Raw genomic sequence first — 20,387 nt, 5'->3', positions numbered from 1 at the left:
CAGTGTTCAATATATTAACACATCCATCCCTGGATCGTTCAAGCTAGTGTTGCTATGCAGTATTCCGCATGCAATAATCTTAGCTGAATTAATGAGAAAAAAAGCAACAAAGAACAAAATAGTTGTGGACCGATTACATGTCCCTTTTGATTCTCACCCCATCTGTTTCCAAAACCAGACATTGTTTCCTAGTCCTTTGCAATTACCAGGCTGTTACATTGCCTTTATGACCAAGCTGCAGTGGAGACAGCTGAAGAGCGCAAAGCTTTTTGCCAGCCTCTGCAGGTCCCTTGGTGCATGAAACTACAAGAAACAATGTATTGTAATGCAGATGTTCATTGATTCCCTGCAGAATTTCACAGACTAGGAGTCCTTCACTGTGTGACCTACAGGGATTTGTACTTTACATAATATCCACTATATAGCATATCATGTCCAAAGCGAAGTACCTAGTGAATCTGATCATTCGTCCCTCGCACATGCCTTTCCCAGCTATCAACTTTTTTCAGAGAACAAGACGTCTTTTGTGCTTGAAACATAAATGTCAATCAAAACAGAATACATTTCTAATGTGTATCACCTTTCATTCAGAGTTCAATGTCTTTTATGGGTCAGGCCAATGTTCTTGCCTCATGCTAGACATACACAAGAACAAAAGAATTTAGGAAGCCATCAGATCAATTTCAAGTCTACCTAGTCTGGAAACTTGCTCACTTGTAGATTAAGATGGTTTCCAAAGAACAATTAACATCTAACATATCAGAAATGAAAAGCCTTCCTACATCAAGTAAATATTTCACAAATGGGTAAATAAAAGCCCAGAAATAGTAAATGAACATCAACAAACTAAACACTGATAGACTTGAAGGTTTTAGATAGCTTCTCTTTTCTGAAGCATTTTGACTAGCACAAAAATGAAGTTTCGCACTTGAAAATATTCAAAAAGGCTAATTATTTAAACAAAATTAAAGTTCTCCAAATGTGAAATGTACATCCAAAAAAATGTTACTTCTAAACTAGGTTCATTTCTATAGCAATTAATTTTGAAATTACATTTAAATTCACATATATATGTTAATTGTGTGAAACAATGATAAGGAAATGGCATCTCAACTGACAAAACAGTTGGAATGCTTGACAAGGGCTCCAGTATTCAGTGATGAACTTGCTGCTTTTTGATATTTTAAGTTGCAAGTCAAATGAGGTAATGCTTATTTCCAAGTTTACAGAATCCTACTGTATTTGCACCTTGAATCATGAAAGGGATGCTACAGAAGTCATCATAACAAGTGACATCAAAATGGGAAATATCTCTTTAGTTTTCAAAATTTAGTACTGCCTATTCACATTATTTTAGGGGAACTGTATTAAATCTTGATTTTCTCTTAAAGCCTTAGTGACGACCATTTCTGACTAGTGAGCATCATTTCATTTTGTCCAGGTGTGGATATTTTCATTTGTCAGGTGTGACCATAAAGCGAAAATTCTCCCCATGATTTGATTTTATCTATTACACAAGCTCAGTAGGTCATGCAACAGCCTGCTTCCCACAAAAGTTAAATTTGCATGTGGGAAAGATGACAGAAAATGTTTGGTTGCTACTTCCATGTGAGTTCACACAGCCACTCTCTCATCTACCAGGGAGCAGTCTGCCAACAGGATCAATTGCCTTGAAGAAGAGCCAGTTTCTGTACTAAGTATGTCTGTTAAAGGTAAAGGAAGGTTAATTATGTGTGTCAAAGAATGGTTCTGGGCACTGAGGCCAAACATGGCCGTATTTATGTGCTGGGGGACTTCCTTAGCCTTTAAACAGTTGACTGCACACAAACCACCTTTGGAGAATGCTCCCTGCAAAGCTTTAACTCCTGCATCTTGGGATCTACTTGGGAAGAGTGTCAGCTGGCCTCAACCAAAATCATGCCAGCGACCATTTTAACACTTCACAAGTACAGACTACTCAGCTTCTGTCACTACTGAATTTACCAACAGAGACGTAGCCTATTTTTCCTTAGAGTTCTTAGCTCTTCATCTTCCCATTATGAGACAGAAATGCGCTCATCACATAAGAGCAGAGAGGTGAGGCTGTGAGAAAGGTCTGAAGGAGGAAGCTGTAATTCACCAGTCCCAGCTGGTCATGGCAAGATGGATATCCTGGTGCTCCTATAAATGGTCTAAGAATGACTTTTGAAATATCATATATTTAAATATCAGTTCTTAAAATCATTTTATGACATAGGAATCTCAGCTTTTGTTACAAAAATTGGGGCAGGGGACAAACCTCAAGAGTTAATACTTTTAGCAGACATTTAGCAGTGAGTCCCAATGAGGTATGGATGAAGTCTGTAAATTACAGGCACTAACTACACCTCAAAGGTCAAACAAGTTGAATATAGTGTAAGGGTACTTCGAGAAAAATGTTTTTAGACAATCAGACCTAAAATGGAACGATGCCTTGCAGAGTCCTGCAGATCAAGTTTCAGGTAATCAACACAAATCTGGGCTATGTATGGAAAAGGACTGGGAACACTACAGTCCTTGAAGACTTGGATCAGTTCTACATACAAGATTTAAAATTATTTGAAATCCTGCATTTAATACACAGGTGTGGTAACCTCTTGAAATGGCTCCAGTATCAGAATCCAAACCATGAAGACAGTGGTCCACTAGCATTTACTTCACCTACCTTAATTGTATCCAACTGTCAAAACAAGATCTGCCATGCAAGGGTTAACTGGATGACTATTATGCTCTTACTTTTGCTATTCTGTGCCCCCATGGTCTCCTCCTGGTTTCAAACTCATGCTGGAAAACAGATCAAGATCCACAGAAATCCTCACAAGGTCCCCTCCCAACCCCCAGTATGGGAGCCTGGCTCTCTGCTGCTAATGCAATATCCACTTCACTACAGAAGATTTATTTAGACGGCCTCTTGTTTCATAAAGGGCTCCAAAAGTCTGTAGTGATTTTTGACACTTTGTTATAATGTTTCTATGACCCCCCCACCCCCTCCTTACATACCACACCACCACCCAGCCTCATTTTCATACGGATACAAAGCATCGGGATAAAATGATGGTTCATTATAGTGGTACAGAGCTCTTATCTTCATCCGGCAAGAGTCATTTCCTTCCAAAGATTGAAATGCAAATGTGAAAATTAATGATAACTGCATTATCTGATAGCAGAGATAATACCGATTCACTGTCAGAGTAACACACAGTCGTTCTATGATTTCCTCTGCTTCTTCACAATATTCTTCTTACTGTCAGACTATATCTATGGTTAACTATGTTTCATGGATTTTTGTTAATTTACATCAAATAGCATTTCCAAGATCTTATATCTACCACATTTCCCCAATCAAAAAAGAAACGAAATCAGGACAGTAATCTCCAAGTCCTTCTTAGGACTGGTTTAAAAAGAAAGAAAGCAAAAAAAAAAAAAGAAAAAAAAAGAAAAAGCAAAAGGAGGAAAAAAAAGACTATCGTTAATGTCTGTTTCCATCTTGCAGTGGTCTACCAACCATTCCAATCTATATTATACAGTTTTGCTTTGTAACCAAAACTGTTTATAGTATTACTAAATAATACAGAGTAAACCCAACAATCAATATATATTTACAGTGATTCTTATGACTAGTTACAGGAAATCTATCCAGAAAAGCTTTTCAAACTACTTTTTATAGCAGGTAAAATGTGAACCCGGCATGCCAGGTGTTCACTAGAGCTGTTCTGATCCACATGTCGCTAAAGCAGTACACCAGGATTCACATGAAAGCCTGTGTCTCTTGATCTTTCATTAAACATTAATAGTACCATAGCTCAACATATCATTATTTTAAAGTATTATTTAATTTTCTATTTACTATTTTTCTTAAACTTTCTGATACATTTCAAGAAAAACACTGATCTATAACACTAATCCAAATAAACTATATTGTGCTATATTTTACCATCCTTTGTACTTTTTTCAACAGTTCTCCGATATACATATGAGTTACGGTGAGTCTTCTGAGATGTAACATGAATTGTGACTTCATCCTGCTTTACTATTATCAATAGCAGAAGTTCTGTTGATTTACCGAAGGCAGAACTCTACACATGGGAAACTTTCAGTTTATGTGGAGATAAATGTAAACAATACATTAGAAATTATCATTAAATGATGGGAGTTTTAGGTATTATTTTCCACTGCATTTTTTTTTCATTTTGAATATGTGGACAAATCACATTCTCCCACTTCCTAAGAAAAATTCAGATACAATTCAAAAGAACTTCTGAGACTGACTCTGAGGACTATCCAACTCACAAAATCAGCATGTTCTGCAAGAAAGCTGCGCTTCTTTACGGCTATGAAAGTAAGAGCTTACATGGGGAATAAGGACAATCTGGCTGACAGTACACTGCCATGTGAATTAAGACAAGAGAGATCCAGTTCCTCCTTAGGACCAAGATTTTCTGAGTGGTATTATTTTCACCTTTGTAAATGCCCTATATTCAGTTCCCAACTGCTGACATAGAGAATATTTCTCTATCTTACTGATGGCTGAAGCACTCACTGGTTATTGAACCTCTTGCGGGAAGAAAGTCAAAAGAACTGAGCACATAGGATGGTGGAGCGAGTTTTGAAAATATGTTTGGCTTCGTTAGTCAGAACTAGAAAATTGTGTCCCATCTGTCTACAGTAAAGGAACTTTCCCTTGCATATTACTCACAGAATAGATATGGGATGTCTTCTACTGTAATGTTTTATTCCATTGCTACAGAATAATAGCATAGAATTTAGAAGAGCACAGAGAAGTTATCATTCATAACACAGCCTGAATGCACAATTACTGGAGATATAAAAATTGGGACTTGCTTATGAGGACTGCTAGTACTTACACATTATAAGTGCATCCAAACAGTATAATATTTATACAAATAATATCAAGTATATTAATTTGTTCATTCAGTTTTAGTTACAAGGAATTATAGTCAGTCTAACTTCTGCCCCAGTGGAATCTAACCTATTAAAAAAGGCCAGTGTTTGCCACCGATCATGTTTTGTAGGAAAGTGTCTCATCCTGAATGTAAATATTTCTAATGATAGATAAGTGATACTTCATTAAATGTTCCAATAATTAACTTTTTAAGCACTAAAATCTGTTCTTTGTGTCTAAAATTGTGGAGCTTCAACGTCCATTTACTTTTCTGATACTTCTTCCAGAAAGAGGTGCCCAGAAAGAGCACAAGCATAAGGTGAGGCAGTCGGATCCACGCTTGAAGACTGCCTCCTCCAAAAAAGAAAGAAGGGTGATAGTTGTAGGTGACTCCCTTCTGAGAGGGACAGAGGGCCTAATATGCCGGTCTGACCCTACCCATAGGGAGGTGTGCTGCCTTCCTGGGGCCTGGGTCAGAGACATAACCCGGAAACTCCCACAGCTGGTTAGGCCCACTGATTATTTTCCACTCCTCATAGTTCAAGTGGGCAGTGATGAAATTGCACAGAGAAGCCTACGAACTATGAAAAGAGATTTCAGGGGTTTAGGGTGTTTCGTTCAAGGAGCAGGAGCTCAAGTGATCTTCTGTGCTATACCTTCAGGGTCAGCGAGCGGCACGGAGCGGGCTTGGAAAGTTCCATTAATGAATAATTGGCTTAGAGGCTGGTGTCAAGAGAGAAACTTTGGGTTCTTTGATCATGGGGCAGTTTACTTGGCCCCTGGCCTGTCTTCTGTTTGTGGAACCCACCTTTCTTACAGGGGGCAACGAATCCTAGTACAGGAGCTGGCGGGGCTTATCGACAGATCTTTAAACTAGCTACGAAGGGGGAAGGGGACAAAACAAGGCCCTCAAGGGAAGAGCCCAGGGGAACAGTGCTTGATCTGGGGCTGAGGCAGCTGTCTCAGCTGAAGTGCATGTACACCAATGCACGCAGCATGAGCAACAAGCAGGAGGAGCTGGAAGCGATTGTGTGGCAGGATAACTATGACCTGGTTGCTATTACTGAAATGTGGTGGGACCACTCCCTCGACTGGAGTGCTGTGATGGAAGGCTACAAGCTCTTCAGAAGGGATAGACGAGGAAGGAAGGGTGGTGGTGTGGCCCTTTATATTAAAGACTATTTTGACGTTGAAGAGCTTGGGGTTGGGAATGATACAGTTGAGTGTCTATGGATAAGGATCAGAGGAAAGGCCTGTAGGGGTGACATCATGGTGGGGGTCTGTTATAGACCGCCTAATCAGGACGAAGAGAAGGACAAGGCGTTCTATGAGCAGCTTGAGCAAGTCGCGCAATCGCCAGCACTCGTTCTTGTGGGAGACTTCAACTTCCCTGATATATGCTGGGAATATCATACAGGGCAGAGGAAACAGTCCAAAAGGTTCCTAGAGGGTGTGGAAGATAGTTTCCTTATGCAGCTGGTACGAGAGCCTACCAGGGGTGGTGCCCTGATTGACCTACTCTTTACTAACAGAGAAGGACTGGTGGGAGACGTGAAGGCTGGGCACTGTCTTGGGCAGAGCGACCATGAAATTGTAGAATTCTCTATTCTTGGAGATGTCAGAAGGATCACTAGCAGAACGGCTATCCTGAACTTCAAGAGGGCGGACTTTGACTTGTTCAGGACGCTTGTTGCGAGGGTCCCTTGGGAGTCGCTCCTTAAGGGTAAAGCCCGGACGCTCCTCAAGACGGAGATCTTAAAGGCACAAGAACAGGCTGTTCCTGAATGCCGTAAGGCGAGCCGTAGGGGAAGAAGACCGGTGTGGATGAACCAGGAACTGTTGTTGAGGCTCCGGAAGAAAAAGAGAGTCTATGTCCTCTGGAAGAAGGGACAGGCTACCTGGGGAGATTACAAAGAAGTTTCTAAGGTATGCAGGGAGGAAGTTAGGAAAGCAAAAGCTCAGCATGAACTCAGATTGGCCACTGCAGTAAAAGAGAACAAGAAATCCTTTTACAAATATATCAGTGGTAAGAGAAAAAATAAGGAGAATTTACACCCTTTACTTGATGCAGCGGGGAATGTGACCACTGAGGATAAGGAGAAGGCTGAGGTCCTCAACGCCTTCTTTACTTCTGCCTTTAATAGGCAGATCAGTTATCCTCAGGGCACTTTATGCCCTAATCTGGAAGTCTGGGATGCCAGGCCGAATACACCCCCTGTGGTACAGGTGGAGACAGTTAGAGAGCTCCTCCTCCATCTGGACTGCCACAAGTCCATGGGACCAGACGGGCTCCATCCTAGGGTGCTAAGGGAGTCGGTGGGGGTGATTGCCGAGCCGCTCTCGGCCATCTACCAGCGCTCCTGGTTATCTGGGGAGGTCCCGGAGGATTGGAGGCTTGCTGATGTGGCTCCCATCTACAAGAAGGGCCATAAGAAGGATCCGGGGAACTACAGGCCTGTCAGCCTGACCTCAGTACCCGGGAAAGTTATGGAGCAAATCATCTTGGGTGAGATCACTTGGCATATGAGTGGCATCCAGGGGATCAGGCCCAGCCAGCACGGGTTCACGAAAGGCAGGTCGTGCTTGACCAACCTCATTTCCTTTTACGACTGGGTGACCAGCCTGGTGGATGAGGGAAAGGCTGTTGATGTGGTCTACCTGGACTTCAGCAAGGCCTTTGACACGGTCTCTCACAGTATTCTCCTAGGGAAACTGGCTACCCTTGGGCTGGGTAGGTATACCCTTCTTTGGATAAAGAACTGGCTAGGGAGCCGTGCCCAGTGGGTAGTAGTTAATGGCGTCAAGTCCAGCTGGCAGCCTGTTACAAGTGGTGTCCCCCAGGGGTCGGTACTTGGGCCCATCTTGTTCAATATCTTTATTGATGACCTAGACGAGGGGATTGAGTGTACCCTCAGTAAGTTTGCAGATGACACCAAGTTGGGTGGCGGTGTTGATCTGCCTGAGGGTAGGGAGGCCCTTCAGAGGGATCTGCATAGGCTGGATCGCTGGGCTAAGCTGAATGGGATGAGGTTCAACAAGGCCAAGTGTCGGGTCCTGCATTTTGGCCACAATAACCCCATGCAGCGCTATAGGCTCGGAGCTGAGTGGCTGGAGGACTGTGAAGAGGAAAGGGACCTGGGGGTGTTGGTTGATGCTCAGCTGAACATGAGCCGACAGTGTGCCCAGGTGGCCAAGAGGACCAACGGCATCCTGGCCCACATTAGAAATACTGTGGCCAGCAGGAGCAGGGAGGTAATCATCCCCCTGTATTCGGCACTGGTGAGGCTGCACCTTGAGTATTGTGTTCAGTTTTGGGCCCCTCACTACAAGAAAGACATTGAAGCCCTGGAACGTGTCCAGAGAAGGGCAACAAAGCTGGTGAGGGGTCTGGAGCACAAGTCTTATGAGGAGCGGCTGAGAGAGTTGGGATTGTTTAGTCTGGAGAAGAGGAGGCTCAGGGGAGATCTCATTGCACTCTGTAGCTTCCTGAAGGCAGGTTGTGATGAGCAGGGGTTTGGCCTCTTCTTCCAGGCAACAAGCAGGACCCGAGGAAATGGCCACAAGTTGTACCAGAGGAGGTTTAGATTGGACGTGAGGAAAAACTTTTTCTGCCAAAGAGTGGTCGGGCACTGGAATGGCCTGCCCAGGGAGGTGGTGGAGTCGCCGTCCCTGGCAGTGTTCAAGAGGCGGCTTGATGAGAAGCTACAAGATATGGTTTAGTAGCTGTGGCAGCAATGGTAGTGGGAAGACGGTTGGACTAGATGATCTTATAGGTCCCATCCAACCATGTGATTCTATGATTCTATGATTCATTGTTATCAGATTTTCACTCTGACTTTAAAGTAGTTTTCAATCAGGTTGTCTTTAATATTTTCTTTGACAAAATAAATAGGAAAAGAATCTAGACTTTTTCATCATACCAGTCCTTTCAACATTCTAGTGGCTCTTCCCTAAACCTGTTCCAAATTTTAACATCATCCTTGAAAGGCGAATGCATGAGATAGAACCCTGTTTCAGCATCAAACAAGACTGCTAATCAAACAAGCAAGATAATTTGAGAAATCAAACATATCCTTCAGCCACAACTCCATCTTTTGGGTTGAACCCTTTTTCACTAAATCAGAAGACTTTCTCAGATACATTGCTTTCCGTAGTAAAACTTCTATTATATTCTCGTAAGCACATGAATTCATATTTGATTATACTGAAACTAAAATTTTGCTGCAGCTAACATGTCAAGTTATCCAGATCTGGTAATGGCAATACCAATCAGTTATTCAATATTTTCTTTGGATTGTAAACATATTGCAAAGAACTAATATGCTTCAGCTCACCATTACATAGCAAATTGGTTTTACAAGATATATTTTTTTCTATAAACCTATATAGATCTGCATTCTTACTAATCCTCTTTTAATACAAGGGTCTTACATCACTTATCCAATTATTTCCAATGGGACCACTGTCATATGGACAAGTCTGTCATTATAGAATCACAGAATTGTAGAACAGTTAGAGTTGGAAGGGACCTTTAAAGGTCATCTAGTCCAACCTCCCCTGCAAGAAGCAGGGACATCTCCAACCAGATCAGGTTGATCAGAGCCCCGTCCAACCTGGCCTTGAATGTTTCCCGGGATGGGTCTTCACCACCTCTGTGGGCAATCTGTTCCAGTGTTTCACCATCCTCATTGCAAAAAAATTCTTCCCTATATCTAGTCTAAATCTACCCTCTTTTAGTTTAAAACCATTACCTCTTATCCTATCAGAAGAGGCCCTGCTAAAGAGTTTCTCCCCATCTTTCCTATAAGCCCGTTTAGGTACTGGAAGGCCGCTATAAAGTCTCCCCAGAGGCTGAACAGCCCCAACTGTCTCCGTCTGTCTTCACAGGAGAGTCTGTCTCTCTCAATCAATGTTGATTTACTGTTTTCGAACATAGTGGTTTCCTCTAGTATTCTGGAATTTCTGAATAATGTTAAAACTTTTTGAGAATTTGACTGATGATTAGGGCAGTGGGTCATCTAGCTCCTTAAAAAGTTAAACTCAAACTGTCAGACTGTTTAAATTAGCTAGGATTTAGCAGGTTTAACATACTGATCAGTTGTTGGTGGAAGAGAAGTACAATTATCACTTACAGACAAACAGGTTTTCCAGTAAGAATATGTTTGAAGCAGAGTAGAAATATTTAAATATTTACCCTTTTTCCTGTCCCCTGTAACTATTAAATAGTCCTGACTTGTAAGAGATCAATACCAATCTTCTAATGATTTTTTCCTTATTACATTTAAAATGCCATCTTACTGTTATTAATGAAGATATTGATAGATTTTTAGTTAGTTTTCCTTTTTCCTTTTATTCAGGTATTACAGTTCCTAGCATCCAGTTACATCCACTGTTTTCCCATTCATTTTAAACTTGGGTTTTTATTTTTTTTTAATTCTCATCTATGTAAAGTCAATACTACCTTCTCCTTTATTATAGCTTTTGGAAAATACTAAAAAAAATGTTCTTAAACACTTTGAAGTTACGATTCATACTTTTTCATTCAAATCTTTTCTCCACATCAATACAGTTCATATTTGCTGTCTCTTAAAATGACAAGTACCGTGGACTGAACCTGTATTCACCAATACAGGCATGAGCACTGGATGATAAATAAGCACTAATTTCTAATTCTGTAAACATTTTTTCTTTATCTCTCAAGATGGCATATAATATATCATTTCCTTATATTGGGTTCAACAATATTTTAGTTGAGAAATGTGTTATCTAAAATCTTCAGACATTTTAAGTACGTTCTGGTATGGAAGCATAGAACCTCTAGGGTATTTCATTCACAGTTGCCCAAGTTTAGGAGGTTTTTTCTCTTACATAGACAGATACCCAGTAAAAAACTGAATGATCCTGTTCTATTGTGTGATGGATGGTCCGTAAAAGATACACAGGAGGTCCACCTTTTGTTCATTACGTGTTAAAACACTGATCACTGGCCTCATATGCACTGATAACCTAGCAATAATAAAGAGGCTATAGAACTATATACATCTACATGTATCAAGACATCCATCTGATATCAAACAGGATATTTAAGGCTGTAAAATTACTCTGCTTCCATGTTTAAAAAAATAACTATTTTCATATACAATTTCTTTAAGCCCAGTCTTGCTTTGCAGACTCTTTCTCTTCCTTGGACTTTTGCTGTTGGCTATAATGGAAAAAGGATCAGGTCCTTTACTCTCTGTCCATATACAGTCTATCAACCTCAGTTTCCATTAATTCAGAGTAGTCTTCTCCTTAGAAAGAATTTTTTAAAAATTAGGACAAAACCAATGAAAGCTGAGGATAGTTTAAAAAACATTCAGGTAACACTCAAAGTGACTATACTGAGTAGGCATTATATCTCCAATTTCTTGCTGGTCAGCGAAGGTCACAAGACTGTGATGTGAAAGATTGCTTCAGTAAAAACTCTTCAAGCTACAGCACATTTAACTTTAGATTCTTCTTCATAAAAATATTCTAATTACAAAGGCTTGGGAATGCATGCGAACCATTTAACAATGCAAATTTTCAAACAAAATAAAACTCTAATTAATGCCAGAAGCTTAATTTTGACTCATCTGTGAGTAAGTTGATGTTAATGAATAACTCACAGAACTTCCGTCCCTGGCAAGTATTGGCTCTGAAAATAACAATATGTTCCCTTACTGCTAAAAAAGGAAACGAAATTAAAATAACAAAACAGCTCTACTATTGGTATGAATCCTTGAGTTGTCACAGTTCACATTATCACTTGACAGCAACTTGTATCATGCAGAATAGAGTCATTGCTGGATTCTCAGAGAGCTCCATCTCAGTAACCAGACCAGAGGCAGATCAGATAATAAACGTATGGTCATCTGCTCTGTTATGAGGTGGTAAAGTTGTTGAAGAAAAGTTTTTAATGGTTCTGTTCATGCTGTGCTAAAATACGTTCCTAAATAAGGAAAATCTTTCAAGCTTTGTCTGTTTTCAAAGATTTGAAAGAAGTCATCTTTGTACTGCATGGTTGAATATGATCTTCTGTTGATGATTGTTTCTTTTTCCATATCATTAAATAACCAAATTCATTTCAGGAAGCATGCATGACGGAGAGTGTGGCATGTGGTATGTATTCATTCCTTTCTTCATACATACTATACTCTTGTAAAGAACCAATATTTAAATAAAATAGAGCTGCTTATTTCATGTTGGTGGTCATCAGTTTTCTGAAGTCAAAAGGAATTTTTCCATATTCAGCTTTGATTTCCATCTTCTCCCATGTCAAAGCTATCAATAAATATTACAAGAAATACACACATCTTACTGTTTAACTGAAATTTTTTTCCCAACAGAAAATACTCCTTTTCCTCCACAATGTCATAAAAGACATCTCTGAAACTTTTGTATAAGTTAGTTCATACAAAAAGCACTAACGGCTCATAAAACGCATATTCAACTATGTTGAAATACACTAAAACCAAAAAAAGCAACAAAAAATTTACCAATTTCAGATGGAGTTTATTTATAACAAAATTAAAAACAAGTCACGTGTTAATCACTGACAGCCTTTAGGTATACTATGAAGCTGGAAAAGCCCAATCTGCAACATCCAGATAGGTCTTTTGTATTATTTCAAATGTACTGAAGTGCATTATAATACTAAACCTTGTTTTCATATAAGACTATAATGCTTTATGTAGAATACCAACTTATTTGTGTATTATCATCAAAAACATTTTAAATGACATAATAATAATTAGATATACTATGTCTTCATTTTTGTTTGCATTATATTTTCCAGCTACTGGTTTCAGAAAATTACCACTAGTTTTGTTCTCTTCATGAAGAGCATACATTAATTTGCAAAACCAAGCAAGGATGAAATGTGATTGAAATATAGGATTTTTTTTCTAATGAAATATTACTATTGCATTATAAATTATTGATGGAATGCTTCTGGAACTCTTTTCTGATGTGCTCATCCTTTTCATAAAAAAACTTCCATAAGAGATACAGCTATTCTGAGAGTATGTTTGGCTTCAGACGCACATTTTCCAACAGCGCTATTAAAATACAGTCAATAGAATGGATTTCTAAGGCCCATTCCAGAGTCTATACCCTGAAAACATTGCATTGAATTCAAGCGCAGAATTCTCTAATTGAGAAATACAATTTAGCTCTTTGTGTTAGGTACTTTTATAGTACAACAGAGTATTTACATATTTATATCAAACAGATACTTGGAAAGTATTCTCATGTTACCATCACATCCTGTATCTTACCAATGTTATGCTTGCACCATCTTCATTGTGCATAAGAGAGAATCTTACCATGAATTTCTGGTTTAATGTGAAGTTCTAACACTTCATTGACTGCAATCTAACAGTTTAACTCTTCCAACTGAAATCAGTAACCAAGTGTGCTAAATTATTTCTATCAGGCTAAAATACGTAAATAAAGTCCTTGAAAATGTTGGTAGATACCATACCTATTTGTTAAGCTCAACATGCCGCTACATGTAGACACAAAGCTTGAAATGAGACATAGGTGTTGGGTTGGTCTTCTGGCCTCAGAAAACAGAGCAGAAAAGCTTCTACCTTAATACAAGCATGGAACTGAGAATTTACTGAATTAATTCTAAAATCCTAAGCAGCAACATTTTCCATTATATCAAGCAGGTACGTAAGGTATTTTATGTTGAACAATTTACAAAACAGCCAAAAACATTTTTTACTCAAGAACTTTATCTTAGTACTTATCCATCAATATCCTGGACTTCAAAGGATCATTAAAGAAATAATCCATTAAAAATGAATGCAAAGCATAACACGTGTACTACAATAATAATATTTAAACATACTGGAATCTAGTTTAAGACATTTCTCTTGGCTTTCAGTTGTTTTTTCCTACCTGGCCCATCCCAATCTTCAGTCTCCACAGCAAGTTGCCCTGGTTTCTCTGACCTTGTATCACCATCAGATTCTGCTGCCTCCTGGATGCCTTCTTCATTGCCTGAAAAAACAATCAAAGAAATACAGTATTGACATATTTCAATAGTGACTTTTAGGCAAAGCTCCTACAATATCCAAACAACTGTTTACATGTGTAAATGAAAACACATGCATATCTATAAACAGAGAGAAAATGAATTAGACATGTAAACATCTGTGAGTTCCCAGTGATTCAAACAAGCGATGAGTATCCAATCCTTCCAGTTCTGTGGAGAGATAAATCTTGGAAATCAGTGTTTACTCCATATGCTTAAAAAATAGAATCACAACTTGCACCTAATTCTGTAAACCAATGCACAAAAAGTCATTATGTTCATATGCACAAATGAGAGCAAGAAATCAACTTATTACCCCTTAGGAACAGATGCTTTCAGTTACGCGACTTCTTGAATTGACACATAACTGTTTCTTACGTACTGCAGATTAATGACATTCAGTACAAAAATATGGTCCACTCAACACTCTGGCTTTTCAGGCAACCAGTGGAGAGCTGCTCTGTGGTATTTCAGCATTTAAGGAATTTACCTTTAAACATAATAATCTAGCAGCAAGTCCCCATCAAGCTTTACTCAAAAAAACCCAACTTTTCTGATGAATTTTTGAATTTTCACCATCCAGAAGTAACTGAGAACATCTGTTTGCCTTCACTAACTATCCATTACAAGGTTATGATAAGGTTAAATTTTTAGACGTGGCCATTTAATTTTCATTTTAAGAACTCCTTGTTGAAAGTGCAGTTATTTCAGTTAAACAAAGACCCTAGGCAAGCTCATGCAAAAATACTTTGAAACAATGCTATGAAAAATTCCATTGAAGGTAAGGGGTTCAGGTATTAAAACAAAATAATCTCTGGCCACAGTAATGGGTTAAATGACATCTCTAAGGGCTTATCCAGGCCCGTATGTTACTGTATTTGTAGATTTTTTTTTTTGTACTATTAATCAATCCAAGAATCTCTTGCATAGGAAGACACTATGAAGAACGGAAGAAAAACCAAACCTACACAATTAACTACATCAGTCAAATAGGACTGAATTACAATTTACATTTTTTTAGTAATCTTGAAGTAAACTTTAAAAAAAAAATCTGTGTCCAACACAAAAGTGGCAGCACTAAAAAACAAATGCTGTGTACTTTAGAATCTGAAAACCAGACTGTTTGTTGATTTAACAATAGGAGAGCAAGAAGGAGGAAAAAGCACAGCAATTAAACAGTAACTTGTCATTTTTTCCCCAGTCATGATAACGAAAGCTTTTATTAGCAACATAGGTAAAGAAATGTGATTACAACAAACTATGCCAGATCCCCATGCGTTATCACTGGAGCTATATTTATACCAGATAAGATTGTGACCCAGAGTTTTCAAGCACATGATTATATACAAACACTATAAAGTATTAACTTCATGTGCATGTGTAACATCTTGTAATAACACATTCTTCCTCACATTCATAAAACAAACAGCTTTCCAAATCCTAAGAGCCTGGTAAACTACTTCTCACACAAACACAATACTGTACTAACTTCAGATTTCAGTAACAAAAATATAGTTTGGTGCATTCATCGTACTAACAATATAGTCCCAGTGTACTCATACGCACTTAAAAGATAAGAGACATCACAAATACCTAGGATAATTTTTTGGTTAAACACCAAACTTGGTTATCCAGGCATCTGAAGTTCACGTGCTACAGTCCAATCTGAAGTTACCTTTCAGAAGACTGTCCTAAATACTCACATGCTGAAAAAGCTATCAAGTTTCTAATAAGCAGTTTTTGCAATTAATTGGTTTTTAACCAAGCACTCTATTTTGAATTAGCATTTGTCTAGTTACTTTGTAGTAACCAAACAGAATCCTGGATTTTTAGGGTGGACTGAAGAACCTTTCACATACTTTTACCTTCATAGCTACTTACAGCTCCCACAAATTGCTCTTTATTGGAGAGACACAAAGGACAATTTTCCAAGGTTCAAACCTGTCAAGATCAACTCCAGTTCTTTTCCAAAATGCTGGAAAGCATTTCACAGCAAGGGCAATTCTGATTATGAGTTTCTAGCTCAAACTGTATAACCACCATAGAAAGCTCCTAAAACGTTCTTTGCATGGAATTTTTATACTAAAGATAACATTTTTCTTCCACCGCAAACAATAGATCTCTAGGGACTAAAGCAGAACAACAACAAAATTTAGAAATGGTAAGAATTCTTTTAAATAGAGCCCAAGCATGGAAAATTTTAGCTCCAAAATATAAAAGTTTTTCCAGGTTATAATATATGCAAACCTGCCGTTAACATGCAAATTTGAGCATTCTTTCAATCAATGCAACCAACCAGAACATCAAACAAACAAAACTATTAGAATTGAAAGAGGAGGAGAAACTTATGTGAAAAGATTGGGCTGAAGGGCAAAAGAAGGACAGAATTACAGCTAAGGTGTACAACCTACAGCACACAGCAATTAAGTATTTGGGAGATGAGGAAAGATTTGAAAATTTACGTTAGCAGATGGCTTAACTTTTCATTAACTTGCTCTTTCAGTGTTTCATGAAGTATGGTGTTACGTGTTTTTCATAATCAAGTTTTCATGAATTAATGCATGTCCTGTGCAAATAGAGTAGAACAAAATACGCAGAATTTACATCAAAGAAAACTTTAGTTTGCATCTAAAAGTTATTTTTAATTATTTTCATTCATATCTTCTACTATTCACCAACTACCAAGCTCATGCATTACACACTTGAAATATCACAACACTGATTTCTCCCGTTACCCCATACTGGTCTCCCTCCAGCCTGAAGCAATCTGCTTGAGAAACCAGCAAACAATTCTGCATTCCTGTGGACTTCAAAATCCATCAGTGAAGCAAGTCTACCTAGGCTCAGCTGGGCCTCAAGGTCAGATGAAAACAGACAACCAAGTCAATCCATGTGGTGCTGGAGACACTGCAACTTTAAGAAGCCAAAAGGAAGCTTAGCACAAGAGCTGATAACAAAACACATCTCAAGCTTTTTTCTTTTCTTTCCCCTTACTTAATGCTACTTTAGCAGCTAACATTTGTTTAGCACAAAGGAGTTTATTTCCTTATAGAATTTATTTTCTTTCCATTGTTTACTCTTTTTGTTCACTCACTGACTATTTTCCAGTCTCAATGAGACTGTTTTTAAATATTTATTTTTAAACTGATTACATTTTTCTTCAGTTTACAGGTTTAGACATTTAATTGGATCCAAGACATTATTTTTACTCTCTTCCAAGTCAAACTCAGTGCTTTATGCCTTATATAGCCCACCCACTTTGCTACTAACTTGTTGATTCTTTTCTAATCCCATTATTTTGTTTTTTTCTCATGCTGATTTTTTCTTTTTGCTGCTCAATTACATTTTGTATTTAAGTTAAAGGAGAAATAACTTTCTAACATCAACACCAAAAAGTGATAGAGAAGTACCAGCAATGATAAATGCTAGCAAATTAAGCAAAATCTGCTTCTGTTTCAGTTTTTCCTTCTGGCAACTAAGATCAGTAGGGGAATTCTGCCCTTCAAAAGAACATTGTTGCATGAAAAAAAAAAAGACTCATATGAGCAAGATTCTATAATATCATATAGTACATTTAGTCATGGGTCAATTAAGCTTGCAGCTATTTCTCTATATTTGGCACTAAACCTACACTTTGGGTAGAATTCACCTCCTCCTAGATGTCTGAAAGTTAAGCTAGTCCAGACTAATGGTGTAGGAACTCCTATAGACAGAGAAGAAACCTCCACAGTGACTCACTCTGTTTGAGGATGCCCGAGATACAAGATCTCTTTTGGTGTCTAAGATTGTTGAAATGAATCATCCTCTGAAACATACAGCTTAGATTAGGAAACTATCTTTAGCCAGCTAAAGTTAGGTGAAACAAATCTCTGCTTTATGATAAAGTGCTGAATACACAAAATACTGCTTAACTAAAAGAAAAGAGAAAGTCTTATTCAAACAACTTCAATACTGTAATATGAATAGCATTTTCATCTTGACATTACTATTTCTTACCAGCATTAACTGTTTCTGTTGCTCTTCAAAAAGAGTTCAAAGGTTTCTAATCTGTTTTTCAGCATCCTAGTGTTTATCCAATAGATGCAAGTGAACACGCTAAGCCACTGTAATTCAAGGTGGTACGGCTGGTCAGAGAATCTGAAGACTATAAAAAAGATGTTTTACCAGAACTGTGAGAGGGAGAACTCTAACACCTCTGACAACAGTGACAAGTAGGAAAAGAGAGACTTGAATATTAACAAGTAATTTCACTTTAATCTTTTTAACAAATTAAAGACTTCCCAATTTGTACTTAATCAGCTTGTACCACAAGTAGTTGCGATATTTTAAAGAAGCACTTGGGTTAGCAGTTCTTCTCAACCCTGCTGTTTTAATCCATGTTCCCATCAATATTAGGCTCTTACAGAAAGTCTCGTACAATATAACTATTGAACTTTCTTGACTAGGAATGTTATAGCAGCTCTTAGTCATTCTATAATGTATTTTGCAATCAGCTAAATCAACAAAGTATTTCTAACAATGAACAGTTCAGAACTGACAGATCTACTTTCTTGTTCACAACTGCTTATCACAGCACAGATATCATATATGTTTGCCAGGTGCTTCCTATACTCAGGATACCTTCACAGAAGCCGCTCACAAAAGATAAGGTCATAAAAGAGATGGAAAGCGTGCAAGCTTCATACACTCATGGTTTTATCATCAGACAAAATAGCTTTGGGTGAAGGACTGTACCAATCACAAACAGCACACAGCAGCTTCTAACAGAGAGAGAACATTAAAACTTTGAAATTCAGTTTGTTCTCGTTCTTCCTGGCAGCATAAATATAAACTTAAATTGTTAACATCCTAATACAGCTGTTCAGATTGAAACATCACTTCTCAATTATAATAAATCAATTCAGAAATAAATTGTTACAAAGCCTGTAGCATTCTGCACTGCCAAAAGAGAAAACAGACGCAATGCAGAAACTTGGGAAGTCACTCACTGTAGGCTGTAATTCAGCAGGGAACATAACCTTACGTACGTTAACAGGCCAGTGCGACTGGTCACAAAGAGGCAGGCTTTCCTGGGGACACGGGGGAAGGGGCCCTTTCCTTCTACCTGCTACAACCTACAGCGGCGGTAATTACAGATCCAGCTGAAGAAGGATTCTGAGACTGTATGTATGAACTAGATGCCAGAGCTTCGGAAACTATAAATTAGCATTCAAAAATTGTCCTTTGTTATTTGCTTTATCACAATGCCTATGACCAGTAACACAGCTTACATAGACTGATAATCTTGCTCTCAAATTCTAAGAAACATGCTGCAAGCTGAGAATCGCTGCCAGGAACCTCTCTTCAGAAGCAACACTCGCATAACTTTGAAACAAACAACACGCAACTTAAAATACAAATGCAACGTACTTATTCATTCAATGTAACTTACTTTTTTTGGCAGCACACACTATTAAGAATACTCTTAAGAATACTAATGACATCTAATGGGACTTAACTGTCCTTGGCGATTACCACTTTTTAAGGGATTCTATGTATGTATTTAACAAGTTGAAGTTTCTAACTTTAATGGCAATGCAAGTTTTCAGCAGATATAAAACATTCTAAGTACAAAATACATGTAAATAATGCAAAAAAAAATCTTTAAATAAGCTTTTGGTATGAAAATATAATTCTGAGAATAAAGATACTAAATAAATTCAGAGGGATGTTTCCATACTTTGCCATATTTGGCATCCAGTGTGAGGACAAGGCAATCAGCTACGCTGGCTACAGTGTCATGGATATGGGTTTAAAGTGGGTTTATTCTACAAGCCTTGCAAGGAGAGAGAGAGAGAGAGAGAGAGAGAGAGAGAGAGAGAGAGATCTGGTGCTGTCACTACCAGACTCTGTTATACTTCATCTGACGTATATCAGAAATAATTTCAGTGAAGCTCACCAAAGTCAACTGAGACAGCCTACTCTACAAATACAGTCAGTCTGAGCAAAATCTGGCCCTCAGATGACTGATTTGCTAATGTACCTGAAAGAAACTAGCACTTGGACATGTTAATCCACTGCATTTTATTTCAGATTATATTAATCATCTCAATACTTTGCTTCTTTGCAAGCAATTATTGTTTTCTGTCATGCTGATTAACAACGATCACTTCTTCTGGGATAAATCTCATTTGAAACACCTGTATGTTTCTAGTTGCCTTAAGCACTCTGAAAATTATTTATCCAGCAAATGTCAGAAAAAATGCACTGTGTTATTCTAACTTTTAGGAAAGGTCTATGAATATCCATGTGTCAGTGAGTACCTACATGTGTGCAAGCTGTTCACTCTCCAAAATAACAGAAGAAATACAGAAACTATTTTGGTTCATATTCAAATCATCACTTTGTTTAACAAAATGACATCTT

At 38.2% G+C, this 20,387-nt stretch overlaps 1 protein-coding gene across 2 annotated transcripts in view; it reads right to left on the bottom strand.

The window, feature by feature from the left end:
• The window catches only part of ZFPM2 (zinc finger protein, FOG family member 2), a 320,460-nt gene that overhangs the window by 225,991 nt on the left and 74,082 nt on the right, over positions 1-20,387 (bottom strand). For both annotated transcript variants that reach the window (XM_086741155.1, XM_086741156.1), the window contains one exon: positions 13,847-13,948. In XM_086741155.1, coding sequence (XP_086597281.1) covers positions 13,847-13,948 — 102 coding nt within the window. The remainder of the gene's footprint in view (positions 1-13,846; positions 13,949-20,387) is intronic.

The sequence above is a fragment of the Chlamydotis macqueenii genome, chromosome 2 (assembly GCF_036417535.1).
Source record: "Chlamydotis macqueenii isolate bChlMac1 chromosome 2, bChlMac1.mat, whole genome shotgun sequence".
Classification (NCBI taxonomy): Eukaryota; Metazoa; Chordata; class Aves; order Otidiformes; family Otididae; genus Chlamydotis; species Chlamydotis macqueenii.
This window is presented reverse-complemented; position numbering and strand designations above follow the sequence as displayed.